Source organism: Hippocampus comes, unplaced genomic scaffold (genome assembly GCF_001891065.2).
Source record: "Hippocampus comes isolate QL1 unplaced genomic scaffold, H_comes_QL1_v1.1 scaffold14, whole genome shotgun sequence".
Classification (NCBI taxonomy): domain Eukaryota; kingdom Metazoa; phylum Chordata; class Actinopteri; order Syngnathiformes; family Syngnathidae; genus Hippocampus; species Hippocampus comes.
In genome coordinates this window covers 1,913,250-1,928,544 of record NW_017805839.1, presented here as the reverse complement: position 1 = coordinate 1,928,544, position 15,295 = coordinate 1,913,250, and the positions used below count along the sequence as shown (strand labels likewise).

The 15,295-nt window shown below is 40.5% G+C and overlaps 3 protein-coding genes across 6 annotated transcripts; 2 read left to right on the top strand and 1 right to left on the bottom strand.

The window, feature by feature from the left end:
* Window positions 1–37: 37 nt before the first annotated feature.
* Window positions 38–6,185, bottom strand: lzic (leucine zipper and CTNNBIP1 domain containing). 4 transcript variants are annotated; one of them, XR_002170381.1, is made up of 9 exons: window positions 6,072–6,185; window positions 5,618–5,743; window positions 5,122–5,257; window positions 4,337–4,435; window positions 4,145–4,240; window positions 3,658–3,733; window positions 3,205–3,578; window positions 398–540; window positions 38–242 (listed from the first exon to the last, which is right to left on the bottom strand). XR_002170381.1 is itself a non-coding variant. In XM_019887998.1 (7 exons), the coding sequence occupies exons 2-7, from the start codon at window positions 5,716–5,718 to the stop codon at window positions 3,523–3,525; spliced, it is 564 nt and encodes a 187-aa protein (XP_019743557.1). In that variant the 5' UTR covers window positions 5,719–5,743; window positions 6,072–6,185; the 3' UTR covers window positions 2,690–3,522. The 4 variants fall into 4 exon arrangements, 1 of the variants encoding a protein (XP_019743557.1); XR_002170380.1 differs by lacking the exon at window positions 38–242 and having other exon boundaries at window positions 253–540; XR_002170382.1 differs by lacking the exons at window positions 38–242; window positions 6,072–6,185 and adding an exon at window positions 5,942–6,059 and having other exon boundaries at window positions 253–540.
* A 2,443-nt stretch (window positions 6,186–8,628) lies between these two features.
* nmnat1 (nicotinamide nucleotide adenylyltransferase 1) lies at window positions 8,629–10,538 on the top strand (the record flags this gene model as incomplete). Its single annotated transcript, XM_019888000.1, has 2 exons — window positions 8,629–8,782; window positions 9,805–10,538. Coding segments are annotated over 2 exons (555 nt in total), but the record flags the coding sequence as incomplete, so codon positions are not given.
* Window positions 10,539–10,822: 284 nt separating this feature from the next.
* rbp7a (retinol binding protein 7a, cellular) lies at window positions 10,823–15,158 on the top strand. The gene is made up of 5 exons (XM_019887999.1): window positions 10,823–11,476; window positions 11,608–11,691; window positions 12,954–13,132; window positions 13,202–13,303; window positions 14,498–15,158. The coding sequence occupies exons 2-5, from the start codon at window positions 11,619–11,621 to the stop codon at window positions 14,552–14,554; spliced, it is 411 nt and encodes a 136-aa protein (XP_019743558.1). The 5' UTR covers window positions 10,823–11,476; window positions 11,608–11,618; the 3' UTR covers window positions 14,555–15,158.
* The last annotated feature ends 137 nt before the right edge of the window (window positions 15,159–15,295 follow it).

Here is a 15,295-nt window from a genome sequence, read left to right as displayed (position 1 = left end):
TCCTTTTGCTTATTGTAAATGAGTGACTCCATTTTCATTCTCCTCCCAGACAACGTTGTATATATTGTTCCTCAAATATAAGTCTCACTCACATGAACGAATGAGCAGTTTTGGGCCCCTTTTACTGTACACTGCTTGTTCAAGCTGCCATTTACTTGTGTATAAAGATCACTGGGAGACAGATGACTGATGCCAACCCTCCCCATTTCCCGGAAGGTCCAGGACATTGCGGCCGTATAATACTGTCTTCTGCAATCTTTATAGAGACAATTTTACTTGATAAAAATCACCATCAACCAAAATATCACCAAAAGCGTATGCAGTGTTTTGGGAAATAATGATGATTGACTCAATGGGAAAATCGGTTCCTGTTTTGCTGAACACAAAGCTATTCTACATTGTATGAATGACAACAGGCATTTGGACCTTTTGCTATCGAGTGCAGGGATGGGCAACTTAAATGGTGATATTACAACTTAAAACTGCAGTCGACCCCTGCGGATTTGCTGTTTGGCACCCGTTGAGTTGTTACTCATTCCCCTTGCTTGTTTTTTTTTTTAATATACTGTATACTGTATTGGATTTTTATCAGCCCTTTTTGAAGATATTTGGGGAAGGGGGGGTGTTTAAAAAATGATCCCAGTTTTTTTTTTTTTTTTTTAATTAATGAAGGGGCCATACAGATTGTGTGAAGCCTGGAGACCCCCAGTTGTCCATCCCTGATCTAGTGGAAGAGCATTTAATTGTTCTGCCCGTCATTAGACAGCTTAGTTAAAATACACTGTGTATTTGGAGTCAATATTGTTTTTTAGAACAGTTCAGTAAAGGTCATCACCCTGTTTTCTTTCTCATTTTCATTTGGCTCACTGCGAGTCTGCTTTTTAATTCACAAATAAAGTCAGAATATGAGAAAATTACGACAAAGCAATAAGGAATAAAAAGTTGTTCATATTTTTTTTTTTTAAGATACAAAAATTAATCATCAGGAGTTGTGCTGATTCTCTCTCTTGGGAAATCAGGAGGGTTGGTAGCTCAGGGGGGTGTGATTGTCTGCATTTAGAGTTGTTCGCTGTGTTGAAAGTATAGTTTCTGTCGAATGACCGATTGCTGCATCTCACCTTTGCGGCAATATTCTGCTTGTCTGGATTCTGTGTGAAAGCCACAGCGGGGTAAATTCGGGTTTGTCTATTACGGTTCTGGAGCGAGATCTTTTGAGTTAAAGAGCTTGAAGAGAAGAATGTCATTTTGCATGCAAATACGCTTTGAATTATTTTTGTGCAGTCTCCGTGGCGCCCCCTGCAGGCCCGATGATGGGAGTGCCTTTTGCTGGTCACAGTGTAAGGAGCAGATGTAACAATTTAGCCCTGCTTATAATATTGGCGTTTTAAGTTGTTGTTCATTTGTAACTGCAAACTGCTAGGTTTCTTACTGAACTAAATGAGACTGTCTGTAAAAAAAAAAAAAAAGTCAGGGCGTGGCTAGTTTTGATTTTACACACTGTTAATGTGTCCATGTTGTTGTGTAGCTGACGTAGAGCCATTGTGTTTCTTCGATAGATATTGTACTAAATCCACTTTTAACCAGATGTACAGTACGTAATGACAAAGTTTTGGCAGAATACATTAGTAACCCGTGTGTGTGTGCGCGCGCGCGTGTACGGGTATTGTGACTCTTTTAAGGTTGGGGGGGAAAAAAATCATATTTGAATGGTCAGTGTGTGTACCCGCGTGTGTGTGCGCGCGCACACAAACAAATCAGATTTGTGATTAGCCACACTGAGCGACACATCACTTGCCCCCGATTGAATGTCTCAGCCATCCAATGAAAAGGAAACAATAATAACGTCGCATGAACCACGAGTTGGTGAACATTTCATATTTGTGTGAGACTGGAGTGCGGAGACGTCAACCTATTTTTGCTCTTTCACACATCCACAATTCCGATACCCCAGCCTTTTCTTTAGGTTTATTTTCTTTGACATTTGCCCAAAATGTGGAGTTTGAATTGCGAGTAGGTGGTGGAAGGTTCCTTTGTGCTTGCTGCTGTCACTTTTCTACTGCCCATAGACAGGCAAAAGTGTAGTCAAGTTGATGCTTGCTCGTGAACAAAATAAAGGAGAATGAGATGGAATTTTGCAGTGAAGTTTTTTTACTTCCTTTGTCAATTTTATGATTTCCCCCACTCCCAACACACATATATTTCATCCTAAATGTTTCAGACCATCAAGAAAATGTTCGTAACTAACAAAGACAACCCAAGTAAATACAAAATGCAGTTCCCAAATGATTTTGGAAATAAATCCAAATCAGTGGGCTCACTGTAAAAAAATGCCCCTCCAGCCTATGAAATCATAAGTTAACTAATTTGCTAGTATTTGGAAAGCTGAGTTCGACTTCACCAACCCACAGCCAGGCCTGATGACCGCCAGATTTTTAAAATCACATATTTGGTCCATACTTAAAATGACATTTTTGTTTACATCTGCTGAAGAAGTGCGTCGTCTAAGTGGCCCCTCGAGTACCACTGATGAAAATTTGTCGCTCCACCCACTCCACCTGTATTTCTGATGCCCATCTCTGGCATACGACCTTTGTGCGTCATATCGATGGAGAGAAAAACAATGCTTTTAAAAGTACTGTTTAGTTGATGTTGCAATCAAGGGCTGCAAAAAATGAAGGCACAAAAAAAATTACAAAATGCTGAGATTTAATGATGATGGATAAAACTGAAAAATATGCCTAATAAGAATCCAAGCAGTTGAGGCTCACATGCAGCTACACAATCATTTATGTCCAAACGTTCTTCATACTGTATGCAAACAACACTTTAAAAATCTTGTATGATATCCTAAAAATATTTTTCTAATAGTTATACAACTACAATAAAGTAATGAAAGTTATACAACTACAATAAAGTAATGATTGTACACAGCAACAGTGATAATATGAGAAGTAGAATTCTTACGAGATTGATATTATGAGCTTGAATTCGTAATATGAACATCATAATTTTTACAAGAACTAGTGTATAAGTTAAAGTATAAAGTCGAAATATGAGAAGAATCAGATATGTAAAAAAGGCATTGATTTAGGATTTTTTTTTTTAATGTTCTTTTCAGGGTCCTAATACTACCTGACATGGCCACTCGATACTCATCACACAATGACAATACACATCTTGAACATTCATGCTTTTGTCTAACACACACACACACACACACACACACACACACAGTGCGTGCATGTATAGAGATAGATACATAAACCGTGACAAATGCGGCACAAACAAACAATAGCACACTTCTAATGGAACTTTGTTTTCCCCACACATTAAAACAACTCATATTCTAGTACCTAAGAGAGCATACATATTAAATACACAAAGACGTATAAAGGAATACTGTTAAAAAAAAGCATATAGCGACAACCAAAGTGCATTTGTAATTTTAAGCGCAACCGTCATATTTTTTTTCCTTCTTGAAATGCTTCTTAAAATCCTGTATATGTTTTAAAATGATGGAGGCTATGCTTTGGTTTTCACACCGGTACTCGCTAAAGCCAATATTTTATCTTCAGAACCTGGAAAAAGAATGATGCAAAAAATCAGCAAATGCAACTGCATTTCATTTAGAAGCATTATCAGTGTTCGTTTACTTACCTGTTGCCACTTTTTCAAACTGGCTCAAAGTAGCTGTGGCATTTTCTGCCAGGAAAGTTTCGTCCTCTATTGTGAGCTGTCAACAAATGAAGAATAGTCACAATGATGAGGCCAGGTTGACTCTGTTACTAGGTACGACACATTGAATGTGATTCTCGCAAGGATGAACATTTTATTTTTGTATTTTGTCCATTTGTAAAAAATAAAAATCAATTTATGATTACTATAGATATAGATATATATAAAGTTCAGGGACACCTGAACCGGTTGCCAGCCAATCGCAGGGCACACAGTGACGAACAAACTTTCACGCTCACACTCACACCTAGGGACAATTTGGAGTGTTCAATCAGCCTGCCATGCATGAATAACATGTTAAGATCTTTTTTTTGTTTTTAATCTTTTTTTAAATTAATTTTTTTAATACGGCCGGATTTTAGCAGGGTTTTTTTCTTTCCGGGGCGCCACCACTGCTCATTTTATTCACCTTCTCTCCTAGCTTCCTTAGTGCTGTGAGCACCTCCATCTTCTGCTGTGTGTACTCATCCCGAGACAGCTTCCCCACCATGACGTCACGGTCCATCTGTGCACAATAATGTCACAGGGCGTCAGAGGGGAAACCGTGCAAGGCAACAGCAAAACAAAAAAAACAATAATAAAATAAAAATACAGTTCCAACCTCTCCCAATCTGGTTCTGAGCTGTCCCGGCTGCTTCTTTGCGAAAAGTCGGATCACCTCTGGAGTTTTGAATGCTTGACTGATGGCAGCTTGGATGGCCTGAACAAAACACACAGGTAACGGACGGATCAATACTCCAGCTGAGCATAATAAGCCAATGATCATATAGAAGGCACGCATGTAGGTTTTTTTTTTTTTTTTGCAACCATAATGTGCATACACCGCACAGAGCAGGAGATATTAACTACAGTGAACAAAATATTTAATGTGTGAACGAGCACTTGATGCAAACAATATTAAGTCATGACACTCACCGTCTGGCATTTCGACAACAATAAATGTTCGGCAATATAAGCAAATTGGAACAACGAAGTAGACTACATGGGCTATTACACATTTCTTTGGGAAACGAGCAAAAACACACTTCCGGTTTTCGATTTTGACAGTCCTTGAGGGGCATTCAAGGACCACCAACAAAACATCTCAAAAACGCAGATGAATAAAACGCTATACATTAAAACAAACACCAAGATTGCACCAGTTGCTGCCAAAGTAATACTTTTTTTCCTTTGGCCTGAGCACAAAAATGTCTTTTTATTTATTTTAATTTTTTTATTTTCCTGTAGTCTGGATGCTCGGTGGCACCATGCTGCCTTTCATAGATCAGTTTTGGTAAGAACTGTGATGCATGTACGCCGCTTTAGTGAGGGCCATTTTGGTTGATTAGTGGTTCACCTCGCTGAAGTCACAAGACACAAGTTTCTGAGTGTGTCCGCTGCGCATACCAGCTGCATGCCGCTGAGTTCATCCACAAGAGTCATGTCTCCTGTCATGATCTTCTTCAGGGAGTCATTGAACTCACTCAGCTGCTCCAAAGTCTCCTTCTTTGTCTCCTCGTATTCTTCTTCGTCAAGCTCTTCCCTGGAATACATACATTGAGAAAGCAGGACTGTTTTATCTTCTAGCATCCATCAATTTTCTATGGTCTATGGCGCTTGTATTGATTGGGGTTCCAGATGATAAACCGAGTACACCCTGAGATGGTCGCAGGCAAGTCACCATTCGTTCCCACAACAGTCTTCAATGAACCTGCCGTGCATGTTTTGGGGATGTGGAAGGAAGCTGGAGTACAAGCAAACTCCATACAGGAAGGCCAGAACAGATTGCGAACACCAAACCTCACAAGTATGAGACAGACGTGCGACCGTGCAGCTGCTCCAGTACCGACAGCAGAAAATCAAACGTTTCGTGTTGTACTGTACTCTTATCTGCATTCCCCACCTGCATTCTTCCAGATCCTGCAGCTGCTGCATCAGTCTGTCAAGTTGCTCCTCCATATTCTGTCTCAGTTTGCCAGTTTCTGACTTTCCACGAGAAGCCATTCTCAACGCTTTCCAGCCCCCGAATCTGTTGTAACACAGGGTAGGGATGTGTTTATTACACGTCAAGTTAACCTGCAACAGGGACTATAGTTTGGATGAAGTACGCATTATAGATCTCGACACACTGTATCGACAAATCAAACTCAGGGATTTAACCAGTGTGTCTCTGTTGTGAGTTAGCCGAACAGACTGATAGCATGCTAAAAATGGGACAACGGCTCACAGGTGGAGGGATCAGTTAGTAAACACGTTGGATCCGTAGCGCGATTAACGTATAAAATTATCCATATCTTCCTTTTTAACGTGGCAAGTGAAACCCGATTTCTACTTCTCGACGCGGTCTAAACTATTACCCGAAGTGTTTGTTCTTGTGCGTTTCGTCGGTGTTTGTTTGTGATCGTGAACGCGGCTCAAAAACGTGGGTGCGGTTTTCGCGACTTCTTCCTCGTCGACTGAGCCAATCAGCTTTCAGAAAGGAACGCCTCTGCGTTACGTCATCCATAGATATTGTTTACACCGGACGTGCGCCTGACTTCAATAACGTTGTCTGGTAAAAACAGTACTTATAACTATTTTATTCACCATTCTTCTTATTCAAGTAATATTTACGCTTTCTCCGTATTTGCTCTTGGTGTATTTTTTAATTTGCCTCTACCGTGAGGTGCGGAGAAATAGTCGTTCTTGGTTAGGGTAGGAATTAAGCTAACATGCTAACGTTGGCGGTGTTTCCCATCATTGCTCGCTTGGCTAACCGAATATACCATAACTGACTAGGCGAGACGTGGGATACGCTCATAACTGGGCGTGTTTACGAACAACTTTTCATACACACGTTCACACCTATCAACAATTTCGAGTCTCGAATTAACTTAAAAACATTTATTTGGAATACGAAAGGAAGGCAAACCTGGAGAGAGAACATGCAAACCCAACACAGGAACCCGGAAGCAAGACTCGAAAACCATTCAAAGCTCAAAACTGTAAGGCAGACGGACAAACTTGGCACTGCATTGCCAGTTACAATTTTATGACAACAATTTTATGACATTCTAAAAATAAAATCAATCAAAAAAACTCATTTCAAGTTTTGTTAATTTCAGCAGAACACACTTCTGATCATTGTAATATGACATTGAAAAAAACAACAATCGTTCTTTTAAGTTAAAAAACAATCAAAGCTTTTGTAAATAATGTTTTTAAAGGCATAATTCCACACGACTGAAGTTGTATTTGTATGTGTTTAACTTCGTCCTTTACACTTTTAAAAACGTGTTTTTTAAGGGTTAATGTAATGAGACTCATCTGTTTTTTCGAGCAAAGGGGATATTGTGAAAAGGGGATATTGTGCGAAATCGTAGTTTCCCTTTTTGACTGAAAATGTTTTTGGCACTAGATAAAAAATCATAATGTTTGGCCATTAAGAAGTTATGATATTCCAAGATTTAAAATTTTTTTTTGACAGGATCCATCTCGTGCATGCATTTTCAGATTTACAGAATGTAAGAATGTAAATTATTAAACATCATTTTGTTTTGATTAACATTTTTTGTTAAACAATTCCATCAATACTTATTTATTATGTCAATGACTTAAGTATTAATCTACAATTTAGGAAATTTTTAAATAATAAAAAAACGTTTCCAAACTTTTGACTGCTACTGTATACCCTCTCAGAGGTATGAGATGTGTCTTGTTGTTCCAGACCTCCCAAAAAGTCATTCATTTAGACATTTCTGCTTTTCGATCAACCAACCTCCCGCGCTCGACCCATTTCCGCGTACGCGAACGCACATACGCACGCCATGATGAGTAACAGCCTGACACGGAGGCATGCGACGCACTTTTGCAGCCTGTTAACTATCATAGCTCACACGTACCGTTTTAAAGTGCTTCCCTCGGCCCTCTAGATTCCCATTCTTTGCCCGTCCCCTCAGTGAATTGTACAAAACAAACTCTGAATGAGAATAATGATAACGATAAAAGATATCGCGCAACAGCTCTAATCACAAGCTGCAATTGCAGACTACTGAGCGCTAACAACTTCCGCTGACGCAGGTCACGCGCCACCGTAGGTTAAAGATTTACCTGCTTTATTTATTTTATTTTTTTATACTTTTTGTGAAAATGAGACTGATAGCATGATGAGGGTGCAGTGTACATTAACACAAAAAGATATATTACTAACATGCACAAAGACACACAAATGTTTGTTTGTTTTTTTTCTCCTCGACACCCCTCGCGATCGACTTGGGACCAGTCCACGATCTACAGGTCGATCGCCATCAATGTAATGGGCACCCCTGCCTTAGATCCTCCACAAGCTCCAAAATTACATTGCTGAATAGAGAACAGGTTGTGATCATTCATGTTTTTGCCATTTCAAAAAGTGTAAAATTTCGCAGGACTGTATTTTCTGCACTAAAAGGCGCACTGGAGTATGAGGCGCACCTTCAATGAATGGCCTATTTAGGATTTTTTTTTCATATATTAGACCAGGGGTGGGCAATCCCAGTCCTGGAGGGCCGCTATCCTGCATGTTTTCCATCTGTCCCTTCTCCAACACACCTGATTCAAATGATCAGATCATCAGCAAGCTCTGTCGAGGCCTGAACAATTGAATCAGGTGTGTTGCAACAGGGACAGATGGAAAACATGCAGGATAGCGGTCCCCCAGGACTGGGATTGCCCACCCCTGGGCTAGACTATCCCTTTCAGGGACAGCGGTTACTACAGTGGAAAGCTTATCAGGTTATCAGGTTACAGGGTGCATGAAAGGGCGAAAGACAAATAGAAGAATCTTAAAATGTACGGTTATACGTCAATGCTGAGTACGGATTGCACCATGATAACGGAGGGTAGCGCAACTCATTCATAAGTCACTTTTCCAAAGTCTTAACACCTTGAACAACTTTCATCATTTATGTTCTGTATCTCCTCAGGCATCACCACTCAGAACTAACAGCAGCCAAGCAAGATGCTGATGATGTGGACACAGTCAAGTATGCGAAAAAGAGACGCATTGAGGAGAATCATGTTGAGAGTGCATCATATCACAACAAAAGAGGTAGGTTATTATACAGACCATTCCATTGTGCTCGTTTTATTGGGCCTATTTGATGCCAAATCAACAATGAATGGATAAGTGCGTGGCCAAATATGTGTGTAACCAGTGACAGATATGGCCAACTTGCGTGGCGGACACAACACAAAACAAGTGCAGTGTGGAAGGCCCCTTATCCCACCTCACCTCAGGTGGAAGGTGGACTCACCCTTAGGCTGGCCGCCAATCAACCGCAATGCACACGCTTGCATTTCCAGCATCGCTCACTTGGAATTGAATGCTGTCTGCATGAAAGTCAGGCAAAAGACCCGCATTAGTTACACTCTAGGTGACGTCTATATTTTTAAGTAATATAATAAAACACTACATCATTTGGACGTAAGTTCATAATCATAAAAATGGAAAGTACAAAGCAATTTATTGATTTTATTAGAGCCCTCCTTATCATTAATCCACATCAGTCAAATTGTAGTGCACCCTCTTCCACCTTCAAAAGCAAAGCTGCAGTGTATAATATTTGCAAAAAAAAAAAAAAAACACCCATCCATCCATTTTCTACCTTGTGACTGATGGTAAGCGATGGTTGCCCACGTTTCGCTGTATTTTTAGATGAGGTGTTTCTTTTCATTTTCCAGGTGATGTGTGACAACATCACATGCTTGTGAGCGCCTGCCCTAAATTGCCACAAAAGCCTGAACCTCTAATTGACCCATCAGTGCCCCTGTATAGTCTGTATAGTCTTCCCAACACTTCACTTTCTCCATTTTCTGACACACACACACACACACACACACACACACACACACACACACACACACACACACACACACACACAGAGAGAGAGAGAGAGAGAGAGAGAGAGAGAGAGAGAGAGAGAGAGAGAGAGAGAGAGAGAGAGGTGGGCAATGACTGTGTGTGTGCGTGTGTGCGCATGCCTGTGTGTAACATTTATTTTTAATACCAAAGCAAAAAACAAAACAAAAAAAAAACATTCAATGTAACCAAACCATCCACTCAAATTGCAGAAGCAACTCAGCTGATGCTGCTTTGCGGTGCTGATGTCCTCGAGTCCTTCGGGGTCCCCAACTTGTGGAAGGAGGAGGACATCGCCGAGATCGTGGGCCGCTTCGGCCTAGTGTGCATCACGCGTGTTGGTGCCGACCCCCATAAGTTCATCAACCGGTCGGACACGCTGTGGAAGTATCGCAAGAACATCCACGTGGTGCCCGAGTGGGTGGCCAACGACATCTCTGCCACGCATGTGCGCCGGGCTCTGCGTCGCGGTCAAAGTGTTAGGTACCTGCTGCCAGACGACGTGCTTCGATACATACACGCCAACCATCTCTATAGTGCCGAGAGCGAGCAGAGCAACGCTGGTGTGGTTCTTGCACCCCTGCAGAAATATGCAGGTGACCCCTCCGGTTAAAAACCTTTGCAGTGAACGGACACTATTTATTGCAGCTTTGACGAGTGCCTATTCCATAACATCTTTTGATTTGGGCATTTTTCAAAATTAAATTTCCCATTGAGATCAATTTTATTTGGGATATGATTCATACCAAAGTCCAAACTTTCATCATCATTTTACCTTCAATCATTGTACAGACAATAATGAATTGTTCATGAACAAATGGTAACAGAGATGACTGGTCATTACATCCCTGATGGACCGCACACATTATTTTGATGGATTGGCCTGGCACTTATTTTCAGTCGAAATGGAATAAAACAGCCACCTATTTTTTTCAACTTGGAAAAAGTGTTTTATGTTATTGAAATGCATCAAAACTACTAATTTCAGCCATTTCTTAAATTTGATTGAACGTTGTTTGGCTGGGGGGGCAACTGGGTCATGTAGTCATTAGCTCCTCTGCCCACAGTCCTGAGGTTCAGGGTTTGAATCTCTACCCCGGCCAGTGTGGTGCTTGCATGTTCTCCCCGTGCTTTGTGTTTTTTTTTTTTTTCAGGTACTTCAGCTTCTTTCTAACTTCCAAAAACGTGCGTGTTGAGGTCATTGAAGGCTCTAAACTGTCCATCCTGTAGCTGTGAATTTGAGCATGAATGGTCGTTTTGTCTATCTGTGCCCAGCTGTGATTGGCTGACGTAGATCAATTGGGATACCTTCCAGTTTACCCACATTTTTTTTTAAATGTAATTTTTTTACTGATTACATTCCAAAGAGGTGAAAAAAAAATCAACCAATTGGTGTTCTATTATTCGAACCAAGTGTCACCTTGTGAGTTGATTTTGACATCTGTCAATGTCTGTGACCTGCTTCCTGCATAGCTGCAGAGAGGAGGAAAAAAAACACGAAGGTGTTTGTTTTTGAAATCTGCTGCCTCAGTTCATGTCCGTGACAGTCAATATTTATTTCTTTTGGGGGCCTTTAAAGGTGGGTGTGTCTCTTCCACCCACGTCATGGACAAGAAAACAAAAGTGCATTCCGTACACTTTGGGCCTTCAGCCAGCCAAAACATTTATCTTCTGCTGATAACAAGTAATGAGTGCTTATGTCTAGTTGTAGTTACAGCCATTTTTCCCCCCTCATCATATATTATCAAAATATGTGGCTTATGAAGACATGTCCGTGAGTGCCTGCAAAATTTTGCCACAAAACCATTGATGGCTAATTGACCTACTTAATTGGACCAGTCGAACTTGCCTCCCATGAGCGTCTCCCTTCTTCACTGAGCTGCCGTAAGGACACACCCACTCTAATACCGCCAGTTACTGAACGAAATTCTTTGTCTTTTCGGAAGAAGTCTTTGAATAAGTAGCTTCAAACCTGCTCCAGCGTTTTTTTTTTTATTTTTCGACTGCATTAAAAGGCTCACCAAGAATGCCTGCAAGTTTCTGTGGCACTTGGGACATGCTTAGCAATGACAACTTTGAAGGCTACATGATTGCATTAGGTAAGATACCTGGCTCAAATATCTTCTTGTTATTGACTGCTGAGGTTTTTGATTTTTTTTTTTGTCTGGCACTGATGTTTGTTGAGTGAGCCTTTTTAAATGTGATTGTTTAGCCTGTACAATATCTGTACAGTATATGGGTAAATATACTGGGACACCCGGCCAACCCACATGCAGAAAGCGAATCTATGTACTCTCGGGGAAGACTTTGCAAAATTTCTGCGTCTGTGTCTATTTTCGAGTGCTTTCCAAAGGTGTTTGATGGAGTTCCTCCACACAAACTCATCCAAGTATGCCTTTGTGGACCCTAATTGGGTCATGCCGGGGGAAAAAAAAAGACCCTTCCCAACCACCAAAATTATTTTTTAACTCAAGGGGAACTGAAGCAATTTGGGCGGGGAATGTATCTCCATGCAACCTCGTATGAGTTTGTGGGAACTCAAAAGTGTCAGTGACACAGGTATCTCATTATTGCATTTCTGCCGGGACAGTGTCAAGCCAAACACGAGCCAAATTTCACTGTCAAGCTCCGTACATTATTTTATTGACCTGTGAAAAACCCAAAATGAACGTCAAATGACCACTGACACCAAATTGATTGTTGATTGGAGGGAATTATTTCTGAACACTTCCAAATACAAGTCAGTGCACAAAAACCTACAGCCTTCTGCTCGACAGAAAAAGTACAGTACTTAAAATCCTGGAACGTATTCAGGGTTCATTACAGGCACTTTATATGATGGCATGTGTGTGGTGATTAATTAAATACGAGTTTGAACCTGACTGGTTATTTCTGAACACAGCCACATCCGACTTCGAAGCGGTTACGCACATCTGTGTAACCACATAATCTCAGTTATTTTTACTCCGCCTCTTGAATTTTTTTCGTTTTTTGTTTTTTTCCCAATTGAGTTGGACAGGTTAAATGCGACATTTGTGGTGGAAAAGGTTTTTAAATGCTTAGTCTTGGTCTCATAGTCTATCACACAAACCTGGCATTTAAACACTGGTGTAAAGACTTTATTTCAACTGTAATAAGCGTGATAGCCCCTCTAGACAGTTATTCTTGATAAACGCCCCTTGGACAATAGAAATAAACGAGACAGCATATCATGAAATAATGACACAGATGTGTCATTATCTATATATTATACAGGTATAATATATATTATAATAATGTGGCCTAGTTTTAGTAAGGCCTAAAAAGTGTGTCCCAGTATGTTAGTCCACTGCATCTATTAACACATGCCCACCTTCCCCAGATATCAGCCCTTGCATTCGAAAGATCGCCCTGAAGCTGAAGATAAGAAAGTTGATAGAACACCAGGGCGACCAGTACATCATCAAAACATGCAGCATCTTCAGGAACTACACCGTGTCTTTCCAAGTGGGTCAGGAATTTGAGGAGTTCTCGGAGGGGTTAGACAACAGGCACATGAAGGTGAATCCGAGTGAACGATTTTGCAATGCATTTTGGTGAGCTGTCTCATTTTTCTCTTGCGCCGTGCAGTCTGTGGTGAGGTGGGAGGGGAACAAGCTGGTGTGCGAACAGAAAGGTGAGAAGAAGAACAGAGGGTGGTGTCATTGGATAGAAGAGGACAAGCTTCACTTGGTATGACTTTGGCGTCACACAAAGCAACTGTTACAATTCATGTTGTACTATATCTTATTTGCTTCATCTACAGTAGACAGTGATCGCGTTTATTAATGTGTACATTATTTACTGAGAAGAATTGTAAGGAATCTTGTCGTGTCAACAACATTGAAAAGTGACTTCAACACCTTTACCTGGAACTCGACCAAATGTAATGGTTTCATTGCGTCGAGCCCCACCCCTTTACGCAATCTCTTTTTGTAGCTACTTGTACTGTACTGTATATAATAGTTCACCAACTATGACCCAAAGCAACAATACCGGCTTTTATGAATAAAATGTTACATTATGTCATTTATGGGGCAGCACGGTGGAGCACATTTGCCTCACATTTCTGAGGTTCGAGGCCCAAATCTCATTTTGGGTCTTCCTCCATGGCGTATTCCGGCTTCCATTCCAAAACCATGCATGTTAGGCTCATTTAAAGACTCTAGTTTGCTCATTGGGATGATTGGTTGTTTTGTTATTTATTTACACCCTGTTTCTCAACCATTGTCAGCTGGGTTAGACTCCAGTGCAACCACGTCCCTAATGAGGAGAAGCAATGTATGAAGTGACATAGATCAATTCTGCCACCTTAAATTAATTGTTCTTCTTCTGGAGTTCTAACCCCCCTCCCTCCACTCCCCCTCATTATTTGTTAAAAGACGAAAAAAGCAATCGTCCTTGGATCGCTTCTTTACAAAACGCTAGGCAAAAAACACTTCTGAGAGAAAGCATGAAGTAAAGAGGGCAAAAAAACCCGATGAGGACCCAGTTCAGTTAAATGACCATCATTTTTATTATTTACTCTATTCTTAGTTTTTTACATTATGCACAACTCTCATTTCTTGCGCAACAATCTAATTGTAACATGTATTTCTTACATATTTTGATAAATTTCTATGCTTAAGGAAACATACATTCATTCATTCATTTCCCTAACCGCTTAATCCTCACTAGGGTCGCGGTTTAAGAAAACATTTTTGTCTGATTTTTTTTGGGGGGGGGCAGGGGGGGGGGCTTGGAACGAATTAGGGCATTTACATGGAAAACGCGTCTCTACTTACAAAATGTTCTAGTTGAGAAATTTCTTCCAGAACCAATTCATTTCGTCAGCAGAGGTACCACTGTATTACGAAATGTAATGTCATCTTCTTTTCATATATTCAGGAGCTTTATTGTGAAGGGGAAATCTGCAAGCAGGTGTTCAAGAAGGTCAATGACTGAAAAGGACGACAACTGTAAAAAAATGGACATTACAAGAAAGAAATTCTCTCTCCTGTGTGAGCTGTATGGGCATAAACTACGCCACTAGAGAGCAGTACAGCAACATGACAGCTGTACGTATGGTACAGTAGTTACGGTGCATGCTGTTGTTTACCACTGCATCAAGTGTGTTCAGCTCATGAGGGACAAAAAGAGCATTTTATGTTTATTTATACATTTCTCCATGTGTTTGTAATTTGATTGTATAACTGTGGTTAGTCTTTTAGACATATACGTGGGCATTCGTGTCACCTGAAATTAAGGAAATCAATTTAAAAAACCAAACCAACGTTATTGATCTCTGTTGGAAAACTTCATTTCCGCTCAAACCAACGATTGGGCCAAGTATGGCCCACGGGCCATGACTGTCTCAATATGCTAATCTGGGACGTTGAAAATAGGGGTGTCAAGCTGTTTTTTTTTGTTTTATTTTTGCGGGCTACACCACAGTTCTGGTTTCCGTCAAAGGGCCGTTATGACTGTGAACCCAAATAAATGTCTGATCGCCTCATTACATATTCATCCATTTTAAACCCCACTTATCCTGTTCATCAAATTGATGAATAACTAGTTTTGAAATCAGAGGCCAGTAAAATCTGTTTGTTCAAATATTATTATATTTATTTTATGAGCAGAATTGATGACAATAATGCTTGTAATATCTCAACGTTTTAAAAAAATGAAGACCATTTCCAATGTTGG

What these genes read in the sequence shown, in the direction of transcription:
- lzic (XM_019887998.1), bottom strand. Translation starts at nt 5,718, where the DNA reads ATGGCTTCTCGTGGAAAGTCAGAAACTGGCAAACTGAGACAGAATATG. An exon ending in TCAGAACCAGATTGGGAGAG is followed by an intron (nt 4,241 to 4,336) that starts GTTGGAACTGTA and finishes TATTGTGCACAG; the next exon opens with ATGGACCGTGACGTCATGGT. An exon ending in GTTTGAAAAAGTGGCAACAG is followed by an intron (nt 3,579 to 3,657) that starts GTAAGTAAACGA and finishes TTCTTTTTCCAG; the next exon opens with GTTCTGAAGATAAAATATTG.
- rbp7a (XM_019887999.1), top strand. Translation starts at nt 11,619, where the DNA reads ATGCCTGCAAGTTTCTGTGGCACTTGGGACATGCTTAGCAATGACAAC. An exon ending in AGGCTACATGATTGCATTAG is followed by an intron (nt 11,692 to 12,953) that starts GTAAGATACCTG and finishes CACCTTCCCCAG; the next exon opens with ATATCAGCCCTTGCATTCGA. An exon ending in AAGAGGACAAGCTTCACTTG is followed by an intron (nt 13,304 to 14,497) that starts GTATGACTTTGG and finishes TCATATATTCAG; the next exon opens with GAGCTTTATTGTGAAGGGGA.